Here is a 23,229-nt window from a genome sequence, read left to right on the forward strand (position 1 = left end):
TAGGCAGTGATTCGATGGCTGTAGAGGCTGTGGAGCTGCCTGCGGCTGCAACTGCAACTGGACAAACCATCCCTGTAAATTACACAGTGAAGAAAACCCACTACAGCTCCTTAATGCTTTTACCAATACTGAGACCACAGTGGCTGTTATATTGCATGTTAGCACTTCTAGTGCCGTTATAATGGTCCTTAGCTCTCGGCTAACCCCTCTTCTGTTAGAGAGCTGTACAGGTGACAGCAAATCATGAACATGGCAGGAAGAAAACAGCAAAACCCGCTGTTCTTCATCTTTTTATTTCTCAATCGTAAAAACTGGTCGATATGGTAATATATTTTTTAATTCTATGCATCAGCAAAAGCACAGACAATATATAGCCAATATTTGACTCAATCCTATTTCTCATTTGTACCCCTACCCATTGCACTTCTCCTTGCCCTCCCCAGAACAGAACAGCAAGGAGAAGTGGTTGATTTCTCAAATTCTTGGGCCAATTTTAATAAACATTATATCTCATCATCTTCCGTTGTTACCACCAATGGAAATTGAGGCGATTGGACTTTTCAAATATGCCGTCTTCACCTTGCAATAACGTTGCAACACCGGAATTATCTCAGTACCATTCGTCATTTTTCTGACAGAGCTAGAAAAGCAGGGATCTTAGCAATTCACTCACAGCTTTATCAATTGAGTGATCAAATAAATAAAGAACACATAGCAGTGCTCTTTTTTATTACCTGGCATATAGTGGTGCCTTTGAGGGTAACATTGCCAACGTTTGCTTGTTCCCTGCCAGTCTGCATCAGAGGGGCAGTAAGAAGTTGAGACACTTTGCTGCTGGGCTGTAGTTAAGATGTGTTGTTAAATGCCATCAAACATGGGTAACGCAACATTGAAATATGTCAAAATGCAGCACATAAATAAGCATAACAATGTTATCTAGAGTTCAAGTTGGCTCCCAAGACAGCAAACCAGTAGTTTCTATTTCATGCTTGTAATAAAGACAAGGACCATAATACATGGAAACAACTGAGAGTTCTCATAATCCTCAGTTTGAAGTGTGCCTGTGAAAATTCTCAGTTTGGAGTCCCATCCAGGGGTCTTCACCCTTCTCCTGTATCCTATAAAGAATCGGGACACCCTACCATTTGGTGTGAACGCGCAAAATGGAGGGGTCAAGGAGTGTACTGAGACTGAGCTTTTGACTGTTGCATGTTGTTTTTATTGACCAAACTTTGTGCTTCCTTTTGCGTGTCATGTTAAATGTGCAGTGTCCAAAGAGCCAGTTCCAGCCACGACTTCTATAGGTGAGTAAAAGCTTGTGTGTTTTCATGTATTTTAGTGTGTGTGTGTGTGTGTGCTGAAGTCTGTGTGTACATGCGTGAGAAACAAATAAAAGTTAACAAAAAATCAACCAAGCCCGAGACACACGTGGAAGGCCATATACTTCACGTGCAATCACACACACACACATACACACAGTTTACACATGGGGTAAAAAGAAATGTCAAAACCATTTTCCACTACCTTCTTTCTGTCTCTTTCTCTTTATTTTTCCTCCCTTCCTCCTCTTCTGTTGGCCAGATTGACCAATTCTTTGCCAAGGAGATTGGCTCTCACCCCTGCCAAAGTGCGACATGTATGTGTGTGCTTGTGTGCTTGTGTGTGTGTGTGTGTGTGTGTGTGTGTGTGTGTGTGTGTGAAAGGCCATATTTGCACCAGTAGACTAGTTCACACAAATGCATGCACACACACACACACACACACACATAGAAGCATAAGTGCTGTAGTGACATTTGTCTGCTTCTCTCCCTTTACGGGAGTGTTTCTGTTTTATGTGATAATACTTATCAGCCAGCTGCCACCTCGTCATCTTCCCGCCACACCTCTTCTCATCTATCCTCCTCCTTTTCCACTCCTGTCCTCATCCCACCTGGCTGTTCTTTTTTCCCCTCTTTCTGTCACCATGTCTACTGTCGCATCATCCCCCTCTACCTCCTTTGACTCTCAAAGTCTTTTGGACTCTTCCTCCAATTCCGAGTCAAGGTTAGCAAGAGAGTGTAAACTGAGGGATGGATAGACAAGGAGCTGGAGGAGGGGAGAAGAATAAATAAGTTAAAGACGAAAGTGAGAGAGAATGTTTACCAGCATATTTCAGCGTGCGTTAGTTTGTTTTCTTTTTTAATCCCATCTGAGATGTACTGCTGATACGTTTAAGATGCTTTTATCCTACTGAAAACGCTTGTTGAATATAAAATGACACAAGCGCGACAGAACTGAATATCATCAGATACATTCTGATTCTAGTGGGCAGACATTTCTGAACACAAATTTTCTTTGTTGAATTTGGGTGCAGAAACCCGGCGAGTTGTCTAATTGAAAAAGAAACATTACTTATTGGTTTCCTCTCTAAAAATGACCATGAATTTTCAAGAATAAACAAAAAACAGCCTCTGTTTGGCCTCAAGACAGGAAAACAACAACAACACAACATCTATACAGGTTAAATGTACACATGTACTGATAACTTGTGGAAAAAAGGCTGAAAGTGCACACATAGTATCGCCACAAGAACGGACTACTGTCAAAATAACTTCCGTCTGATCTGAAAAGCTTCATTAGCTCCTACACCTTTACACTTAACACTCCCATCGAGTCCATTTCTTTATTTTATATACGTTTGGCCTCAAAGGGTGGCCCAATTCAACTCCTTAATAGACGAATAGAAAACATTTCAATTTTTAAAGTAAGAATCCAACATTTAGACACGTTCCAGTACCTTTCAGGCTTTTGAAAAAGGGATAATGGTACCGGGAGCCTGAATGGTCCCGGTGAGAGCCGTTTTATAATAGCTTGGAGAGCGAGAGAGAGCCGGGAGAGAGAGGTGCAGACAGAGAGAGAGAGAGGAGAAAGTTATTAAGACGACAGTGAAAGAGACATACAGATTGAGGGATCAAAGACAGGGAGAAGGAGCTCGGGTAAATCCAGTATGCAATGCAGAGTGGGGTTTAGCCTGTGTGTGTGTGTGTGTGTGTGTGTGTGTGTGTGTGTGTTTCTTTTTGAACCAGCTGTATAGCCTTCTCCATAGCTCAGGTGTTTGCACAGCTATGGAAATGGGATTTTAGAGACACACACACACACACACACACACACACACACAGACTCCCTCTCACAAAATCCTGCATACATAAGCGACCATAGAGAACCAAACGCTTACCCACATAGTATAGCATATAAAAGTATACAAATATATGCATAAGGAGACAAGGGCATATCTGAAAAGTTACAAGTATGCACACAAATACACACTCGCACAAATCCACGCGCACACACGCCCAGCGCAGTGTTTCCATTGATGCGACGTAAATCCACTGGATCAGTGGAAAGCCACCGCAGCGTAGCGTGCATTTCATGTGCAAACACGTTTTCCTCTAAAAATCAATTTCCCAGACACTGATGTATGTTAAAAGGTTACGCAACGCCGTTCTCTGTCAGTTCACAAAGCAAGCGTCAGCCCTTTGTGCCCAGCCGAGGACAGCCACTCACTGCTGGTGGAGCAGAAGTCGTGTTTTTTTTTTTTTTCCATGGATCACAAGCTTTTCTGTGGTTAATAAGGTGCACGCGTTCATGTCTTATTATAAGACAATAATACAAACACAGACGCGTGCATACAAAGGCGTCGCGTGAACCTAGAGGAAAATTGAAGAACTCGGTGTGAGACTGAAACCCTCTGTTTCTCTGGCACATTCTTGTTACAATACAACACAATATCTGAATTGGGCAGATTAGAACGAGATGGATGGATTGTAAAGAAAAACAGCTGTGATTGAGACTGAATTTTCGCAGGCAGCAAGACGAAATGAATCAGAACCACCAGTTCTCTCGATATGTTGCTGATTTATAGACAACTTGCAGTTGTTTCTACATCAGTCACACACCCAGCAATATCTTCCCATTCCTCCTGATATAAATTCAAGAGAAAACATATGCTTGCTTTTAGGCGTAATGAATCCCATCCCAATGTAGCTGCATTTCGTTAACTGGAAATGCAACCAACCAAGAACTACAATAAGAGCTCGGTCCCTCCAGTTAAAACAGCTAAGACGAGTTAGATGACTCAGGACCACTCAGCCAGTCAGTAATTGAGGACTTCCTTATTTTATGTACAGATTACAAAACTATTTACTCTTTTTGGGGAAACTCAGAAAAGCTAAAGGCTGGATTTACACAAAGAGTAGTGAAGGAAGGTTCAGCAGTCCAGTACGCAGGAAAATAAAAAGATTGAATGCCTGCCAGCAGAGCTTGGTGATGTGACATTTTCCTTTTTTAATGTGTCTTTTGGTGGCTATTTAAAGATGCCCTGCACTTAAAACACTGCAGCAACAACTGTGCTACTGCGCAGTGGAAGAGGAAGATGGTCCAGAGTCGCCTCCTGTGTGGAGAGCCCATAATTTCTATCCATGGCCCTGCTTGTATTGGAAGTAGTTTTTCCACAGCATGACTGAGGGGCAATTATTTTCCCCGGTCTAGTTCGGCTTAGCATTAGGCTGCATGTAAGGTGATTATGGCTAATGGTAGTCATTTTGTTTGGCCATAATGTGGCAGTGCTGGGTAATTGAAGGTGAGAGCAGGGTTGAGAGATAGTAATTTTTAACCTTTAGTGCTCAGGGAAAGATTGAGCCTCTGTGCTCTGCTGCGACCGCGTCTTCACTGCCTGCTTACAAAGCCTGTATTCACATCTAGTGGTGTCCAGTCATTCGCCCTTTGAAAAGTCTTTTTTAGTCTGTATGCCACTTAGTCTGTCAATCTTTACAGTCCTGCCCCCCTTCATGGGTGTCCTCCATCATCATATATGGCTACAGATAAATATACATAAAGCTATAAAGGTAGAGGCCAGTCCGTCTTTATAAAGTCCAGACGGACAACTCAAATTGTTCGGATAAAAACATGATAACTAACTAAACCATTTTGGGTTTCCACAAAGAAATTATCATGTTTTGGAACCTTACGAATATCGTGTAGCTTACAAATGTTGTAACACAGTCTCTCAGGCTGTCGTCACTGGCCTGAAAGTCCACCACCATCTCCTTTGCACCCTGTCAGGTCATAAACATGTGATGTGAAAGTATTACAACACATTTGTGGGAATGTTAATATGATGCGCCGCCTATGAAACAAATGCAGTCATTTTCACTGACAACACTTCATCCTTGCGCTTGAACTGGTCAAATACTTTACTTGACAGCTCTAATGAGTGGTGGAACAGGCTCTAAGTACTGATATGCAAACAAATGTGTAAGGAAGCAGAACTACAGCTTGTTAGTGTAGACCTGTTTCGACTAAAAAAAAACAGAATCAGGTGTATGCGAAGCTTTATAAATCTCCTGAAAAGAACAGGTAGTTATATTTCTGTCCGTCTTCCGTCTGGCCCCGGCTGTACAGAACAGCAAGTGTGAAAGCTGGATGATTATAAGAAATAATTACGGCTGTGTTCTATTTGTGTGCTCACAGCAGCATAGCAGACATTTCTTTATATGAAAATAGTGCGTATCGTGACTTTAATCCTTCACGTTTTTGGTTAATTATCTTCATGCTGCAGTCACACATACCAACATACTGAGCAGCAGGAGGCAAACACTTCTTCCCTGCCCAGCGAGGATATGAAGTTAATCCTCCGTTCTTAGCAGAGAGAAATAGAGGAGGTTTTCTATCTGTCTGGAAGTCTCTCTGTCCACCAGTTTCTTTCTCTCTCTGGGTCCTAACTTGCGAGATAAGACGCAATTTCTGTTTGTAAAAAGAAACTTTGAAGCAGATTCGTCTGTCTGCCGCGCAGCTGCTCGGTGGCTTCACAGATCACCGTGCAGGTAACTTTCACACACACTCCCACCTACACACACTTGCATATCTTTGTTCGACTCTGCCGCCTGCAAGTTCCAAAGGAAGTGGCCTCGTGCGCACATCGCACATCGCACATGCTCGCAGACAGCCCTGCATGTACGCGGACACACACACACTCTGGGCTGGACTTTGTGAGTCAGTATTTTTGGTCGTCGTGTCAGGAGAAGGGAAGTGAAATGAGGTATAACGCTGGGATGCTGTCTAGACCAGTTGATCTCTGTGACCTGCAGTCCAGATATATATTCCGCTGCCTCACTGTCTCTTCCTCCACTGATCACTCCTGCTGCTCTTTTTTTCTCTGGCTTACGTTTTATCTTCACTATCTTTTGTGTCTTTTGGCTTCTCGATATGAATTCAGTTTTCAAGTCATGTAAGTTGAATGAATAAGGACAACTGGTCCTCTCTTTCCTTTTCCACAAACTCAATTTATGTTTCTGCCTCGTTCCTTCTTTTTATATTTTTATTCTGCAGCTTGTCAGTGACCATACTATACTATTATCAATCCCTGTAGCATTAGATTTGCACGTTAATGGCTCCATAGGTAAGTTAGCTACAATACATACATAACATTCAGTTAGACTTTCAGAATAAAGCTCCTGCAGCCGCTGATGGGCTCAAGGGTTTTTTAAATTTCCTTTTTATCTCTCATTGTTTCGTCCACTTCTCCGGCTCCCCTCCTCTTCGTCTGGACTGCGGCTCAGCTGCACTTTTATTCTCCATCTTTTATGCTAGCAGCTCACTCTTCCACTACAGGCTGTAATGTGTTTCAAATATCAGAGCGATTTTTCATCCATACCGAAGAGAATTCCACCAGCCAGGCTCTGCGGCAATAAAACGAAGCTGAGCCTGACCTTGTGCTTCAGAGAAGACGGGAGGGGGAAGAGAGAGCGAGCGAGAGAGAGCGATGAACTTATACCTTACACCTTTCTAGCTTTTTTTTTTTTCTAAAAAAAAAACCAACCTCCCACTAATATTTCCATCTCGGAGCAGCGTGAGTGTTTACAGCTCTTAACCTTTAATGTTGAAAGGTTTGCAGAGAATGTTATTTGCATTTTAAGGCACCGTGTAAATTCAGACTTTGCTGGTACAACAGATAGTTGTTGGCGTTGTGAAGTCCACCTGTGGAAGTGATGTACGTTTACTTTTGTAATGTACTCAGATGGTAACGGAGGCAGATGTATGGTAAATACATTTGATATGAATATGTTGTGTAAGGTCTATTGCATCGTAGTGTATTTAACCTCAAAGCACAGCACAGTGGATTCTTTTGACAATAACTAAATGCAGGTTATTTGATTGTTACTGGCTTTTATCCAGGTATTTGGATGATAATGGATATATGCGTAAAGTTTAGCACGATTTCAATTTCAGTTTCATGGTTCCAGATCGGATTCCTGCAGGCGTGTTGGTGTGTGTTCGCTGGTGAATACTGCAGTGAATAAGAGCAGAGTCTGTGGAAGACGTCTTCCTCTGTGAGGGCAGACATCATGTTGTTACTGTAATGAAGTTATTTCTTTAGTGTGATTGCATTTAACAGTAATTGCTAGTTGCGAGTATCAATGATCTCAGTGAATTGTATTGAATTATGGAAGGGCTACAGAAAACCGTGACTTCTAATTGGTGGGCAGCTGTCAATTAAATTCTTAATCTGTGATTATATCTTGAACTAAATTCTCATCAACTGCCAAACTATGTTATTTTTGTATATCTAGACATGCTTTTTTATAATTTTTTTTGTTTTATAAGAACTGAAAACAGCTTTCTGATGAAAATATCAAAGTGTCTATAGCAGATGATAATTTGAAACACCCGTCGCTACAAAGGCTTGTATGGGAAGAAGAATTGGAACAATCAGATAAAAAGGAAGTAAAAGGGTGAAACAGGATGCAATAAAGTTTGTAAATGGCATGTGATTGGTTCCACAATCAGGTTAGGTCACAATGGGTTGGGTTAGGCAAAGAAAGTGCTTTGGGTTGCGTTCAGTCACGTCACTTACATTACTTACTACGCGACTTACGTACATTCACTTGCTCATGTTGCGTAACTTAAAAACTCATTAATCTCCACACTCGATCACACATGGGACGCAAATCCCAGTGTCCTGAGGGAAACTCCCGTGTGTGAGCCGTCTAACCAGCCTGACCATCTGTCGACTTGTTGGGATGAACGAGTACAACATAATCTGTGTTTGTTTGGATAATTGAGATGGGCGGTGCAAAATAAATGGACTTGGGGGCACTCCACGGAAATTGTTAGTTTAAGCCTTAAATTGATATGGGTTTATTATTTATGGGTAAACCGTTTATAAAGCAGCATCAGAATGGAACTTCAGATCTATGAGGATTGACACACTGTACTTGGATGATACTCGTATAATAAATATCTGTTCCAGACACTTCTTTTCCCCAATGGTCCACGCTACTAACTCAGACTTTTTGCTGTCTACCCTTCTGCACCTGAGGGCAAATATTACACTTGAGGGGTAACTTCCGCATCATGCTTTGATTTAAAAGCATTAGATTGAAGAGCTAGATGTAAGTACCTGGTTGTAGCTGAGTCAACCAGGATTCAGGGTACATAAAAAGGACCCACAAATATACAACATGAAACAGTGTTTTAGGGTTGTTCATTTCCTAAAACTGACTGCTTGTTCAAAGGTCCGAATGGACATAATATTTGCATTAATAATGCAAAGTGAAGTGAAGGCAACATGGCTTCATAAGAACATGTTACCTGGAACCTTGCAGGATTTCTGTAAGCTGACGTAGAATATAAAAACACAGGGGGACAGACGGGCACGCTGGTTGTGTGGAAGTGTGTAGAGTTAACGCAGTGATACTCTGAGTCCAAGTCATCCATAACAGAGTCTTAATAAAGTCACACGGGGGGAGGAGGGAACTTTATATAGCACACTGCCAAGCATGAAGGACTGCATTAACATACACACTCACTGACAGCGTAAACGGCCTTCATACACACTCACACGCACACACACACACACACACACACACACACACCAAAAACACCCAACGCACTCTTCTCTCTCTCGATCAATGCCTCTCTCTTACGCTGCCAAACACACACACACTAGCTGCACACACTCAGTGCTCTCCATATGTCTCTGTGTTGTGCACGCACACACAGACTCGCACACAGGCGCGCACACACACACACACACACACACACACACCCTTGTGACTGTGGGGTCAATAAATCTCCCCATTAGCATTGAGATGTCTTCATCATAGTCAGTGTTGTGGAGCTGCCGCTATGACTCCATTTCATGCCTGGCTTAATGCATATTTGACCTTGGTGGGACTTAACATACACACACACACACACACACACACACACACACCTACACTCTAAACCCCACATACTGAAAGGTAAGCATACAAATGCACCCACTCATATTAGTGGAGGAACGCACTCGCACACACATTCATGTACATATGAAGTTATTCATTTGCATTCAAACACGCACCAAACACACACCTGTGACCTTGGAGACAGCTGCAAGGAGCCCTGGGAATTTTTCAGAGTTTCAGAGACAAAGGACTTGTGTATGCATGTGTGTGTGTATGTATGTATGTATGTATGAATGTATGTGTGTGTGTGCGAGCCCTGCATTTTGTTATTTTGCATGGTTCTTGTAAAGATTGTTCCGGCATATCATGTTTTATCTGTGTGTACGTACAAGTGTGGGTGCCATGATACCTTCACAGTGCCGCGACCAGTAAATAAGCCAACTAAACCGAGACGCAGTACAAACACATCAGTCATTAATTCTAATTAAAGGAGAAAGCAGAGGAGAGAATGTACTGAGAAAGAGAGAAAGCAATTAAAAAGTGGGAACAGAGGGAGGAGAAGGGATGTAAAAAGAAAAAAGAGGTCAGGAAAGGCGAGCAAAGGCACAATGTCTCCCGCTGGTATTCATATATTTGAAAATGTCAGTGAGTTTGAAAAATGCTTTTGGGAGGTCAGGGAACAACAGGCGAGTTTACAGACAAGCAGCTTCAGCTCAGTTGGACTGTAAAGCAGCCTGTGCCCCTTTTTAGAGGAACAACATCAACCAAGCAAGGAAGAAGTTATAGAAACAATACAACTCAGCCCGTTCTACTTAATATTCTGTTCATGTAGGGCAAGTTTGCATCTGCAAATATGTAGGAAATTATTAATTTAACCAACCGGACAATGTATTGGAGATGTTTACTGTTATTATTTACGTTGTTTCCCTACAAAATTGGCTCTTGGCAACGGGATCAATAATGTTTTTAGGGTTTTGTGTAAGTCGTTCTTGGTTAAGCTTGTGTAAAGATCGTTAATTGTCTTGGTTAAAGTCGGTGTAGACACGCAGCCGGTCTTTACTCAGCACACAAACATCCATCCCGATCTCCACCTCATGATCTCTGTGCAGTATAAGGAGGGTCTCCAGGTGGCAGTTTTACTTCTTCTTAAATGTATTTTACAATCCCAGTTAGTAATAGGAGACCGGGGAGCGAAGTAGAAGACGAAAATGGGTTTGGAATGATTTATGTGATAGGATGAAGTTCTTAACTGAACTGTTTTGGAGACACGGCGTGAAGGAGGAGAGTGACCCGGTTCTGTTTCAGTGAGCAGATAGTTTGTGTTTGTCCTGACCTCTCGTCATCTCTCCTTCCCACCCTAAACTCTCTCCTCCTGTCTTTCTTTCACCTTTCCCCCTCATCCGTCTCCCGTCCACCTCTCCTCTAAACTGTCCCCCTTTGTCCTCTCTCGACTCTGCCTCTTCTTCCTCCTCGCTGTCACCGTCTTCTTTCAGCCTCTATTTGTTCCCATCTGTTCTCTCTCTTGTCATCCACTCCCCTCCTTTCATCACACATCTTCTCATTTGGTCTTTTACTCTTTCATCAGTTCCTCCTCTCACACAACAGGAGTTGTCAGCCATTTTTAATCACAAAGCGTAACACCAATTAGATCTCCTTGCCAGTTTTTTTTCATCCCGTCTTCCTTTCTCTTGACCACACACACACACACACACAAAACACAACACACATATTCAAACACACACACTCACACCCGCCCAAGTAGGCGCTGCAGAGTGACCCATGTGGCCGACTCATTCTTCATTCGTTTAGGGAAGCCAGTGTTTAGATTGGCTTATCGAGAAGCCACTTTAGGCCACTAATGAATCCACAGCCATCATTAACATGCAAATAGCTCCATTAAGAAAACATAGAGTCATGCAGTTTTATATTACAAGCCCTTTTCCTTCCGAGACGCTCGTATACACACTCTCACTTCGGAGTCCACGGGCCTGGCTGGCTGTCAGAAGCAATTTTACCCCCGCGCCAAACATAATGGCATTTTACTTATTAACACCACAATGAGAAGATTGAAAGCTTTTAGATTTCACAACTGTCAAATGGTATAAGCTCAGCGAGACTTCTTACAACTTTCCCCCACATTCTTTTGATGCTCTTGTCCTTAATGTATCACCTTCTTTAACTTTTGCCTTAATTTCCCAGATGTCTCTCAGTCAGTATGTGTATAACCACCTGTTTTTGTAAGCACATCACATTCTGGATTTGCCCAACAGAGAGTTGGACTTGATTCCAAGATGATTCACAATTACTGAGAAGATAAGTGATGGAAATAGGCCTAAATAAACCCACACACAGGTTATAATACACGGACCTTCCTCTTCGTTCTTTCCTACGCTGAATGGATGCAGCACCCGTGTCTCGCCATCGCCTTGTTTTGCAAGCTCCTTCATAAAAACCTCCAAAACTTGACTTGAGAGACTTTCCTTATTTAATGCTCCTTTGGCGCGGTTCTTGACATGTGACATTCCTTCATCAGTCCCCGTGTCCCCAGAAACCTACATCTATCCCTCCATCTGCCCTGACTAATAGAGCCCATACACTCATCCAATCAATCTGTCCCATTCCTTAATTGGAGGAGAGATATTCTAATTAACTGTCCTAATGCCGTGCCCACCAATCAGAGCGCAGGGCATTAAGTGACTCGTTTAGCTCAGCGCTTGTCATCAGCGGGCCAATCTTCTGTCACCTGGAGTGTGTCGATAGAGTGCACGTTGTGTACTGAGTGTGCGTGTGGGGGTGAATTGGGGGTTGGCATAGAGGAGTGGTATGTTGTCATGGTAACATTCTCTGTCTCTCTCTCTCTCTCCCTCCATTTACAGACAGTAGCCAGCCGTCGCTCGCCCAGCCGTCTCTGACCCTGCAGAGTTTCCCCTACGGAGGCTGTGAGTCCGTGGAGCTCTCCTACCAGAGCGGTATGTGCACACAACTTAGGAAGTTAGACACTTTGTTGAATGATGAGGCAGTCTTTCAGTCTGGCATTTGGTTAGCTGATTAACTAGGTTTCAGTTTGCTAGTTGGGTGGTTAGTCGGTCAGTTGTGTATATGGTCAGTCAATTACTTTGTTAGAAAGCTAATTCATTGGCAGTTAGCTAGCTATTTTCTGAGATGGAGGTAAATTTGGTTCAGTTAAGTTGAGTTCATTTAGTCGCCATTGTTTAGTTGGATACCTCGGTCAGTTAGTTCTTCAGTTACATTATCGGTTGGCCAGTAAATGAGTCAGTCATGAAGGTTAGCTCAGTTAGCCTAGCAGCTAGTTGATTTGACCTCTCACTGAAGATATCAAACATGGAACTGAAGTTGTTTTCTCATTTAGAAAAGTGTCAGCTGAAAGCAGTTCACCTTATCACAACTGACAGCCTGGATGAGAGAACGCACCGAGTGTTTAGCTCTTGCTGCACAACTGTGTTTTCAAGTGCTCAAGCTATTTTCATGACATTAATTAAAAAGAAAGCAGCCGGGTGGGACTTCCCAGTTGCACCAGTGTGTGTTGAAGCTTGTATTTTAGGCTGCAGAGGTCAAAAGTTCTCTCAGTTTGTTTCTGATTTCCCAAACTGTAATCACATCAGGGTTCACCGCACAGCTTGATTACACCGAAGGTTTGTCGCCTCAGTCATTTCCTGCACAGCACAGAATCTGTGAACCAGTTTGATAATGAAATAATCAAGCACACGACGACGTTTAGTTATGAAGAGACACAGCGATTAACTTACAGAGCCAGTTAGTCATTTAGTCATTTATAAATGTACTTTGCAATATTAGTTATTCAGTTTATGGTTTAGCAGAGGTTCAATACTCACTGCATGAAGTCTGATTAGAATAATTTCAAACATCCTTCCTGCCATCTATTCACCCACTCTCCTCCCACATACTTACTGCATCTACCCTCTTGTTTACATATTCATGTCTTTCCGTCTCTTTCTCTGTGAAATGTCTCTGTACCAGCAGGTCAGTTCCAGGCAGGACAGTTTCAGCCAGCTATCCGAGTCGCCGACCTCCTTCAGCACATCACCCAGATGAAATGTGGACAGGGTTATGGTTTCAAGGAGGAATATGAGGTAAATAGACACAAACAAACAAACATTCACAAAGAGGCTTATAATGAGAACTACAGCAAAAGAGTCATCAATCTTTAGTTTGACAACATTACAAGCAGCCATTAGTAAGAGGTTCAAAGGTCTGCAGCTACAGCACCGAGATTATAGGTATAATGAAATGTTTGTGTGACCTCACAATATATAAATATACGTGCACAGTCAGACAGAGATGTGTGTCTTGACAGTAAAAGTGTATTGGTATTTCAAAGCCCAGAGCTGAACTGGCTTTGTGTCTTGTTAGGTGCAAAATGGGATCTGCTTCAGCTGCCCCCGTGACCCTGAGCAGAAGTTTGCAGATTCACTGCACAGTTAAGAAAAACTCAGAAGCAGATTTGTCTGGAAATGTATTTTAATTTCACCACAGTACGAAACAAATCCGCCTCTGCCCTTGACTGTTAAGAGATGAGATGCTCATTTGCCTCAAAGTGGCGTTTGTGTGATACATATTTAAGAAAGAAAACCTGAAAAAGAGTTTATCTCTTTATGCAGAGAAATGTTTGAGTGTCCTCATGGAGCACATTTTATTAGATTTCTGTTTAAGAGTCATTATATTATTTAGAACAAATAAATAATGTGTGCATCTCCGGCAGGATCGTGTTGTAATTAGATTCCTTTATTTTGCAAGTGTGGCATCCATATTTCCTTACCTTATGTCTCGTCCCAGTCCCAGTTGTGCAGTTTGTGTGTGTGTGTTTATTGTATGTGTTTGTGTGTGAATGAGAGAATTTGTGCGATTGGATTTGGTTTAATGAGGAAAGACGACTCTTATCAATTATGAACACTTCACCTCATTAATATTGATGGTGACAAAACAAACAGGCCGACGCTGAAACAAACTTTCTGTCCTTTACTTTCTGTTCTCCTCTTACTTTGTTTGGTTTGTTTCGTGGTTTCTTTCTGTGTTTCTTTCACTGATACCATCACCAGTTTGATATCATTTCTTACAAGTTTGTGCTTGTCATTTTCTTCATCCTCTTCCTCCTTCTGCTCCCCCACTACTCTTTGCTCTCTCTTCCTTTGCTCCGCTTAAATCATCTTCCAATCTTATTGCGTTACTCTCTCCGTCTTTTCCTGTTTCTATTTACCTCCTGTGCATCCCATTCCACGTATCTCCTTTTTTTTCGGTCATCCTGTATTCTCATCTTTGTCTGGCACCCCCTCCTTTCTCTTTTCACCTAAGCCCTTGATTTCTTTACTTCATCTTGCTCTCCCTTGGTTGGCTGACTGTTTGTTTAGAGCACCGTTTATCACAGAAAGACATTTTTACAATCATTCTTTGTCATGGGCACTCTACCATGGGATCATTTTCCTACCAAATCCTCATTTCTCGCTTCTCTTTCATCCATCCCTGTGCAGAACCCTCCGTCCTTCCTGTCTTCACTTTATTCTTCCTTCATTTGCTTTGTCTCTACTGCCTAAAATGAATCTTTAAAAAGACACGAGGGGAGAGTCGGCTTCTTTCTATCTCAAGAATGAATATTTTCTATTACCAACTCTGCATGCGTGTTGAAAATTGTCCCTTCGTGATGCCGTATGTTATATTTTCATTTACTTCCTGTCATTTTGGTTTATACCCACTGATACGTTTCAGGGGAGAGCAAATGTGATTTATTCTCTCGGTTGTGTGTGTGTGTGTGTGTGTTTCAGTGTGTGTGTGTGTTTGAGTGTGTATGTGAGAGAGAAAAAGAGCTTTATTAGTAGCACTGGTAGCTGTCAGCTGTCACTACCAGCTAATGGAGAAAGACATGAACTGGATATAATAACAAACACCTAATACAATGTATATATTCTCAAGCTCTATCTTAAAGTGTGTTTGTGCACCTGTCTAGAAATAGAAGCTGTTTTTTTTTCCCAGTCACGTTAGCATGTGATGCTCCTGTGATGTATTGTTTGCAAACTTGTGTCAATCAGCATTTTGTATGCGTGTGTGTATGTGAGTGAGCGAGCATGTGTGTGTCTACCACCCCATCCCATATGGTCTTTTCCGTGTGTGGTGTGACCTCCAGTGTTGAAGCCCATTAACCCCACTTACACTGACAGCAGCCACGCTGTCGCCGTGCCGCGCCCCACTGGGATTACACCTTTTGCCTTAAAGGGGAGTATTCTGTTTGAAGACTGGTCGGTCGGTCTGGTTAACACTCATTCCTATCCAGATCCTAACATCAGGAAATGGTGCATCCAGATCATGTCAATTATTTCACTTTGACTGTATGAATGTGACTTATATATCAAAAAGATGTCATTTCTAAATGACATTTTTTTTTTAAATGTTGTCAGTGCATTAGATTGTTATCGTGCAGCATTGGCCTATCACAGATATATCATTATTGGTATATATGCTGTTTGATATGAACACTTTTTTAGAGATTAGTATCCGCATGCATCTGGATCTGTAACATATCTTTGCCACAAGTGTTTGATAACCACAGCTGATGGCTCTTTGCAAGAATAAAATAGAGATATGAGATAATCCAATTTGAGCATTTGTTTGACTTCTGAGAGTTTAAGTATACTCAGGTTAAAGTAAAATGCCGGACATATTCCATCCATTGGTTCATCCGACCACTTACTTATAGCTGAGGCCGGAGGCGCTATGTTTTCAGTTTGTCCGCCTGCCCGTCCACCTCATTCTTCCGATGTGACCTCGTGAGAATTTCTTCAGATTTGGAAGAAATGTCCACTTGGACTCAACGATGAACTGACTAGATTTGAGTTGTCAGAGGTCAAGGTCACTATGACCTCACAAAACATATTTTTGGACATTACTCATCGATAGACATTAATAAGTATGACCTAAGAAATTGTCAGATATCTCTTAGGATATAATGATGAAGTTAAGATATTCAAAAGTTAAAAGGTCACTTTTGCTACAACTTATGAACAGCAGTTTGACTGGTGCACGGAGGCCTGTAACTGTGATGTGGCATCACACATCAGAATGTCCCTTAGAATCCTTTTCTGCAATCTAATCTCTTAAAAACAAGTTTTCATATCATATATTCAGTTATTTGGACAACATGTACACCGATACCGGTATGTGGTGTCTGTGTGTGTGTTTCTCATCCCCCGTCCACCCACCCCTCTGTATGTTTTTATATAGAATATTTCATAATCTCAAAAAGCAACAGATATCAGATGAGAGGAGTTTGATTAAGAGTGTCTTATTTTTGCAGGTTGAAAAAAGGGCAACCAACCCACACCTTATGTAAATGTGCGCACACACACACACACACACACACACACACACACTTCCATACATGCATAACCCTCCTACAGACGCCTCCTACCTAAAAAAAAAAAATATCCCAAAACACAATTTTCGGCCTAGTTTTCACAAATGAATATGTGCGATGGAGAAAATACACACATACAGTACACACACACACACACACACACACACACACTCTCTCTCTCTCTCTCTCCCTCTCAGGGCCATATGCCACTTTAAAAGAATCCATTTTCTGCTTGACTGGGCGATAAGTTAAGGTGTCTGTTTCTGTCACAGTGCATTTGTATGGAATTGTGTGTGTGTGTGTGTGTGTGCGTGCGTGTGTGTGTGTGTGCGCGTGTGTGTGTATGTAGGTCATATCACTGTCTGAAATTGAAAGCTGTTGTCTGGGATTCTTAAGCCCTTAATGGACTCTGAAAGGACTGTTCCCCTCGTCCCTATAGGGAGAAAGACTGTGGCTGCGTCCCAAGTTCCATACTAACATGCTATTGAGTATGCTAAAACAGTATGTGGGATTTTTTAGTGTGTCCGAAACCTTAGTATGCACCTAATAGTACGTGAGGTGCATACTATTTCCGGTAAATATTACAGTATGCAAGCACTGGACACTACGCCGGCATTAATATCCCACAATGCAATGCAGCGGTGATGACAACAACAACACAACGGACAACAAGTGCAGCTTAATTGCAGCTCTGGTGTAACATCTAACGTTATAACGCTTCAATTTAAGTTTCTAACGGTACCCGTTTAATGAACGTTAGCTCCTTAAAGCTCCTGTTTGTAAGATAGTAAAACTGACGCTTTGGGTCTCCCAACTCGTCAGATACTGACCCAAACCCAAAGCGTCAGTTTTACCATCTTACAAACAGGAGCTTTAATTACCTCAGTTAACATTATAACCACAGCAGTGTGTTATCACAAGCGAAACCTTATACTTAAGTAAAAGCCAAATAAAACATGTTTTACACGAGTATTATTGCAGATTGCCGGTAGAGGCGAGGTTGACGCGGGTTACCACGGTTACGCATCTCCAATCCAACCGGGCAGGAAGTGCGTCACTTCTGCACTAAGCAGTGCGTCTGAAAAGATGCCTACTACTGTTATTCCCTTAAAAGTATGTTGAACGATAGTACACATATTGAGTATGTAGTGTATAGTATGGAATTTCGGACGCAACCTGTGTGTGTTTGTGTGTGTAGTGTGTGTGTGTGTGTGTAGGCGTGCACATGTGACCTCTTCCAGTGTGTTATGATAGTTCAGGGTCCATATGGCGACCTTTGAGAGTTGGGGTTTGGTCGGTTAGCACAAGAGAGAGATCTGAGACACACTCACACACTTTTTTGTGTTATGTACAAACGCATGCATGTATGGGACGTACACATGTAGTGAGCACATTCTCGCTCACATCTGTCTCGTAATGATAATAGTAATAACAATAGTAACGATAATGAAGAAGAGATGGAAAAAGAGGAAGTTGCATGCATGTCCACACATGAACCAGCGTGCATGCCACTGTGTCCTTGCTATGTTTGTAAGGCCTGTCACACGGGCCAGCATCACAGCAGGGAAACAGAACAATCTGTCTTCTCTCCTCCAACGAAGAACTGACAGAACATTCTCTTTCAGACCAAACCAACGGAACAGTGAACCCAAACTTTTACGTCTTCTCCCCAGCTCCTGTACCTGCACTTTTTCATTTTCTTTTTTTTTTGCTTTTTCAATCGATTGTCAGATTGCTCCTTGCTGTTGGTTGCTTTTTAATTCAGCGTGGGAATTCAGATGCATTATTTCTGCCAACAACATTGGAAAGGGGTTATGTTTTCTCTCTAAGTTGGCTGAAAGCAGTTACCTGGCCTGATTGGGGACCGATAGAAGATTTGGGTTTTCTGCCATTATAGTATTTCTTGCCATAACTTCTAGATGAAAGGTTTAACATTTTGGCAAATCCGCCACAATGCTTTTATGGACTTTTAGAGAAAATTACCAGGGAAACTAACAACAAAGGAAGCAAGATGAGATGTTTCGTAGCTTTAGAAGAGAGGTGGACCGAGGACTTAGCTAAGTGACTTGTAGTTCCACTATTATTCTCATCAAAACTTCTCCTGGTAATAATTTTATTTTGAAAAATGCAGTTAGATATTTAGCTTTATAAACATTCTTAACATTTCAAAAGTTGTTTTGAGCACTAAAATTATATTAAAGTGTCATTTTCTGACAGACCGGTCACTGCATGTTCTCACTACCTCTGACAGTGAGACCAATTTAATACAATTATGAGCAATTTTTCAATTTTTATTGCACAATTTCTCATAACTTGAGTGTATAATTTGTCATTTAACCCTCTGCTACTTGCAGAAAGTAGAAGAAAGCAATACATTATAAGAAAGACGATAAAAAGCGATTTATGTAGGTCACTTTCATATATATTTTTGCTTCATGAATATGAATTAGAGACAGCAGGCCGGGTATGGTCGGTTATTTTAGTTTTGAAAGTTGAGTCACAGATGACCCGCCTGCGAGCTTTGCCATCTTCTGAGAAAGCCAAGTTCCAGCCGCTTTTCCTTCAGTGCCCTGAGTGGTAAAGAGTGTGGTCTGTTCAACTGTTGGTTGATTGTCTTTTCATTAATATTCATGTTAGTACTGTTTTAACTTCTGCCTGCCCATGTGTCAGTGTACAGGCTCTGGGCATCAGGCCATATGTGCATGCATATTTCTCTGTGTTCATACCTCAATATGAAAAGTGTATTTGTGTGTGTGTGTGTCTGTGTGTGTGTGTGTGTGTGTGTGTGTGTGCGCACGTGTACATGTGTGTGTTCAGGCCCTGGCAGAGGGACAGACGGCACCTTGGGAAACCGCCAAGAAGGATGAGAACCGCAACAAGAATCGCTATGGCAACATCATCGCTTGTGAGTACTGCAATGACATAGATGGAGGCCTCTAAAAGAAACTCCTGCAGTAGTTTTTTTTTTGCTAAATTTGATTGTGGTGCTGATTTCATTTAGCTCAGGAACGGGTTCAGCTCAGCCTGGTTTGGTTCGGTATAGTTTTGATTCATGCCAATTTGTTTTGGTAGTGGTTGGTTTGGTTCTGGTTTGGTTTTGACTAATTAATGTGAGATAATTTACTTGATTCTGTTTTGTTTTTTGGTGTCCAGCCTGACTGACAGTCAGTGGAGTTAATTAGTTTGTTGTATTTCTATTTTCATGGCTTATTTCCCTCATAATTCTAATATTATGAATAAACCTCAAATACCTTTAGTAAACCAGTCTGTTAGACGATATAGCTGAGATACGGTCTATAAATACTTTTTAGATACTCATTGAAATGTATCTTCAACATTGTATATAAAAGGCTTAATCCCCTTGCCAATTTTTACCCCTACCTCTCATTTTCAAGTGATCGTTGCCCCCCAGAACAGAGTTACCAAGGTTAGTGGACGACATCTCCACCTATGAAATGGCACGTCCTTGCAAAGACCCTCATATATCATCAATAGTTGTCAATAACAATGGTAGTCAGCAACCAAGACATCAGCAAGTTATTAGGGATTGTTTTATATTGTTATAAAGAAAAGGACCATAATACATCGAAACAACAGAAAGTTTTCCCGCTATCCCAAAAATCAGGACACCCCACCTGTAGGCGTGAATATGCAAAATGAACATTGTGTTGGGCCCAAAACTGTTAAGTACCGAAACTTTGCGCTTAATAATTGGTCAGATGTGTAATTTTGTTTAGTTCAAATTTTTTTATTGGTTTAAAAACTCAGTTATCATCTTGGCACTGGTATTAAAGAGAGAGGTGTTTGTCCTTACAAATTAAATGTACTGATTATCGAGGCGAGAAATAGTCGAGGTCCAACATTTATTTAATTAAACATGCTGAGGGACGAGGTACCAGGGTTAAGACACCTTCCTTCAGCTGGAGGTCGCAGGTCCAAATCTCTGTGCTGGCAACCATCTGCCCTGCTGAAGTGTCCTTCACCGAGTCACTGACCGACTCCCTCCAGCTCTGGGTGTGTCGTGCTGTTGGACATAAGCACCTGCTGACAGCCAGATGCCAGCAGAACGTGGTCCTGATGAGTCAGTCAGAACTAATCCACTTAGCAGAATGTATATAGGAGATCATGAAAATTCACATGGACATTTTAAATTCTCACTACCTCTGACACTGAGACTAAGTTAGATCAAAGCAAAACAATGTGGTAAAAATAAAATGAGAAACAGGTACATATACATATTTAATCCAAAATCTCCTTTTTTCAGAATATAATATCAAAGTCCAACCAAACTTATTTCCTAAACTTCTGTAAGGAAACTAACGGGGAGAAAATAACTTTGAGTTTGCGGAGGGATTATATTTCAATCCTGCCTGACGATCAAAGCTCGCAGCTTCTGTTTTATGCAGAGACTTTTGTCAAAATGAAGCTTCATTTCGGAGCAAAGACAGGATGCTGTAATGATGTGAGGCATGTACTGAATGCAGCACAAGTGTGTGTGTGTGTGTGTGTTTGGCTATTAGAGTGGGAATTAACATGCGAATATGAGGCTGTGTCGAGTGTTTTCCAGGATTTCGTGTGGACTAATGATGTCTTTGTATGTTCTGTAGATGTCTGTGTGCTTGTTATCTTGTGCAAGGCAAACTCAGACCTCTATTAGGATGGAACAATAGAGGAAGATCGTTTGGTTGAAGTGTCATTGAGCTTTACAGAGATGTGTATGCATGTCTGTGCCATTAGACTTGCATGCATGTCCATGACCAGTATGATCCAGATGATTGCGCCTATGTGCTTCAGTTTGCAATTCATATGTGCGTGTGTGTTGGCGTGCACAGACCCCTGCACATCTCATTACAAAGGTTGAGATGTCAAGGCAGAGACACTGCACCGACCTGAAGGCTTTTAAATGAAACATTGCGCTGAAATGAAATAACCTGTCAGCGACTTGATAGCCAACAGGAATTATGATAAATTTGCCATTAGTACAAATCCTTTAATTACAAGGGCCTGGTAATGGAAACTGTCCATCTTGCTTGCTGTGATTGTACAAAGGCTCATTTTCTTGAGAAAATGTTTTAAAAGGCCCCCGAGGAAACGACTTTGTACGCTGTCTTTATTAGAACAAGGAAATGTGGTGAGACAGGCGGACCGGCTGGCTGCAGCTAAAACTTTAAATATGGGTAAAAGGGTCTCTGTCTTTTTTTTTTTTTCCCTTCTATGAGGTTGAACTCTACTTCCCCTTTTAAAACAGTGGATTTGCCTTCTGTTTCAGAGCTCGAAGCAATCACAGAACAAAGTGCCTCACAAAAGGATCGTTCTCTCTGGTGCTTTTGGGACTTTTTGCTCCCTTGCCACAAACCTTTATCTTCATTCTCACTCCCTCGTTATTAATGTTGGTTAAGAACTTGTTATTTCGCACATTTTTGTTGAACAACCTTTGCTAAGGTGACGGCACTGGATCTGGAATGTAATTCACAGAGGCACGGCCTATAATGGAGTCGTAAAACCACCTGTATTCTAAAAACAATGTGACAGTATGAGCATTTTCCCTCGAAACCATAGATTTTATAATCAGAATTTACAGAAAACGTACAACAGCAAGATCATCCAGACTCTTCTCAGTAGCAGGTGCTCCTAGTTTTTGCTTGTTGTAAAGAAATCTGAGCATTAGACCTAAATGAACTGTGTGCTGGATCAATTCCCATCTTTAAACTGACACAGTCACCAATTTTAGTCGCAAGTCAAGCAGCAATTTCATGTCTTTTGAACCTCCCTCAAACACAGACTTCCTGTTTGAAAAGAAAAGGAGAAACAGAAGTGTCAGCAGGACGGGTTCGTGTTTGAGTCTCACAGACGAACAGGTTCAAACAAAATCTATGTTTATGAGGGAAGTCTAAATCCGGTCGCCTGGAAAGTCATTCTGGTCTCCATCCATTGACAGCAGCTCTAACCCAAGCAAATTCTCATTGAGCCTTGGCAGATCACGACGAGGGGAGTTAAATTTGAGACTTGGCTTTTTGCAAGACTTAAACCAACACCTGAGATCTGACCATAAAAATCCCCTCAGCTGTGACGATGTTTCGGTCCTTGTGAGGACATTTGACTCTTTTTCATTATTTTTTCTCCAACACACACACAAACACACACTTCCCCTCCCTCGCTCTCTCTCCCTGGTGCAGTTTGAAAATGGCTGATTTGAGTTGAAGTGTTAACACACTCTTCCTCCGGCCATCTGCCAAACACAAACGCTGGATGCCATGTTTGAAATCCCTTCAGCACACTGAATAAATGTTAATCTAGCAGCCTCCTGTCCTCCCATCTCCTCAATGCCTCCCCTCCTCTCCTCTTCTCCACTTCATCTTGTTTACTTCCCTCTCTACACTTTCAGTTTTCTCCCCTTCTTTCTTCCGTCTCCCTGCCCCCGTTTCACCTCCATCACTGTTTATCATTACAATCGTATTTTTAACACCAATCACCCTCTTCTCACCTCTCCTCTCTTCTTTTCTACCTTTCTTTGGCGTCATCCGTCTCCTCCCTCGTGCTTACCTCTACCTCCCCTCTCATGACTTGTTGTGCCATCTCTTTTCATCTCGCCTGTCCTCTCCTTTCTTTGAATTTTTAACCTCTACTTCAGCCTTCACTTTA

The 23,229-nt window shown here is 41.8% G+C and overlaps 1 protein-coding gene across 14 annotated transcripts in view; it reads left to right on the top strand.

The window, feature by feature from the left end:
* The window catches only part of ptprt (protein tyrosine phosphatase receptor type T), a 332,412-nt gene that overhangs the window by 258,721 nt on the left and 50,462 nt on the right, over positions 1-23,229 (top strand). For all 14 annotated transcript variants that reach the window (XM_030420578.1, XM_030420575.1, XM_030420579.1 and 11 more), the window contains 4 exons: positions 1,269-1,304; positions 12,080-12,172; positions 13,206-13,315; positions 19,405-19,492. In XM_030420578.1, coding sequence (XP_030276438.1) covers positions 1,269-1,304; positions 12,080-12,172; positions 13,206-13,315; positions 19,405-19,492 — 327 coding nt within the window. The remainder of the gene's footprint in view (positions 1-1,268; positions 1,305-12,079; positions 12,173-13,205; positions 13,316-19,404; positions 19,493-23,229) is intronic.

The sequence above is a fragment of the Sparus aurata genome, chromosome 6 (genome assembly GCF_900880675.1).
Source record: "Sparus aurata chromosome 6, fSpaAur1.1, whole genome shotgun sequence".
NCBI classification, from domain to species: Eukaryota; Metazoa; Chordata; class Actinopteri; order Spariformes; family Sparidae; genus Sparus; species Sparus aurata.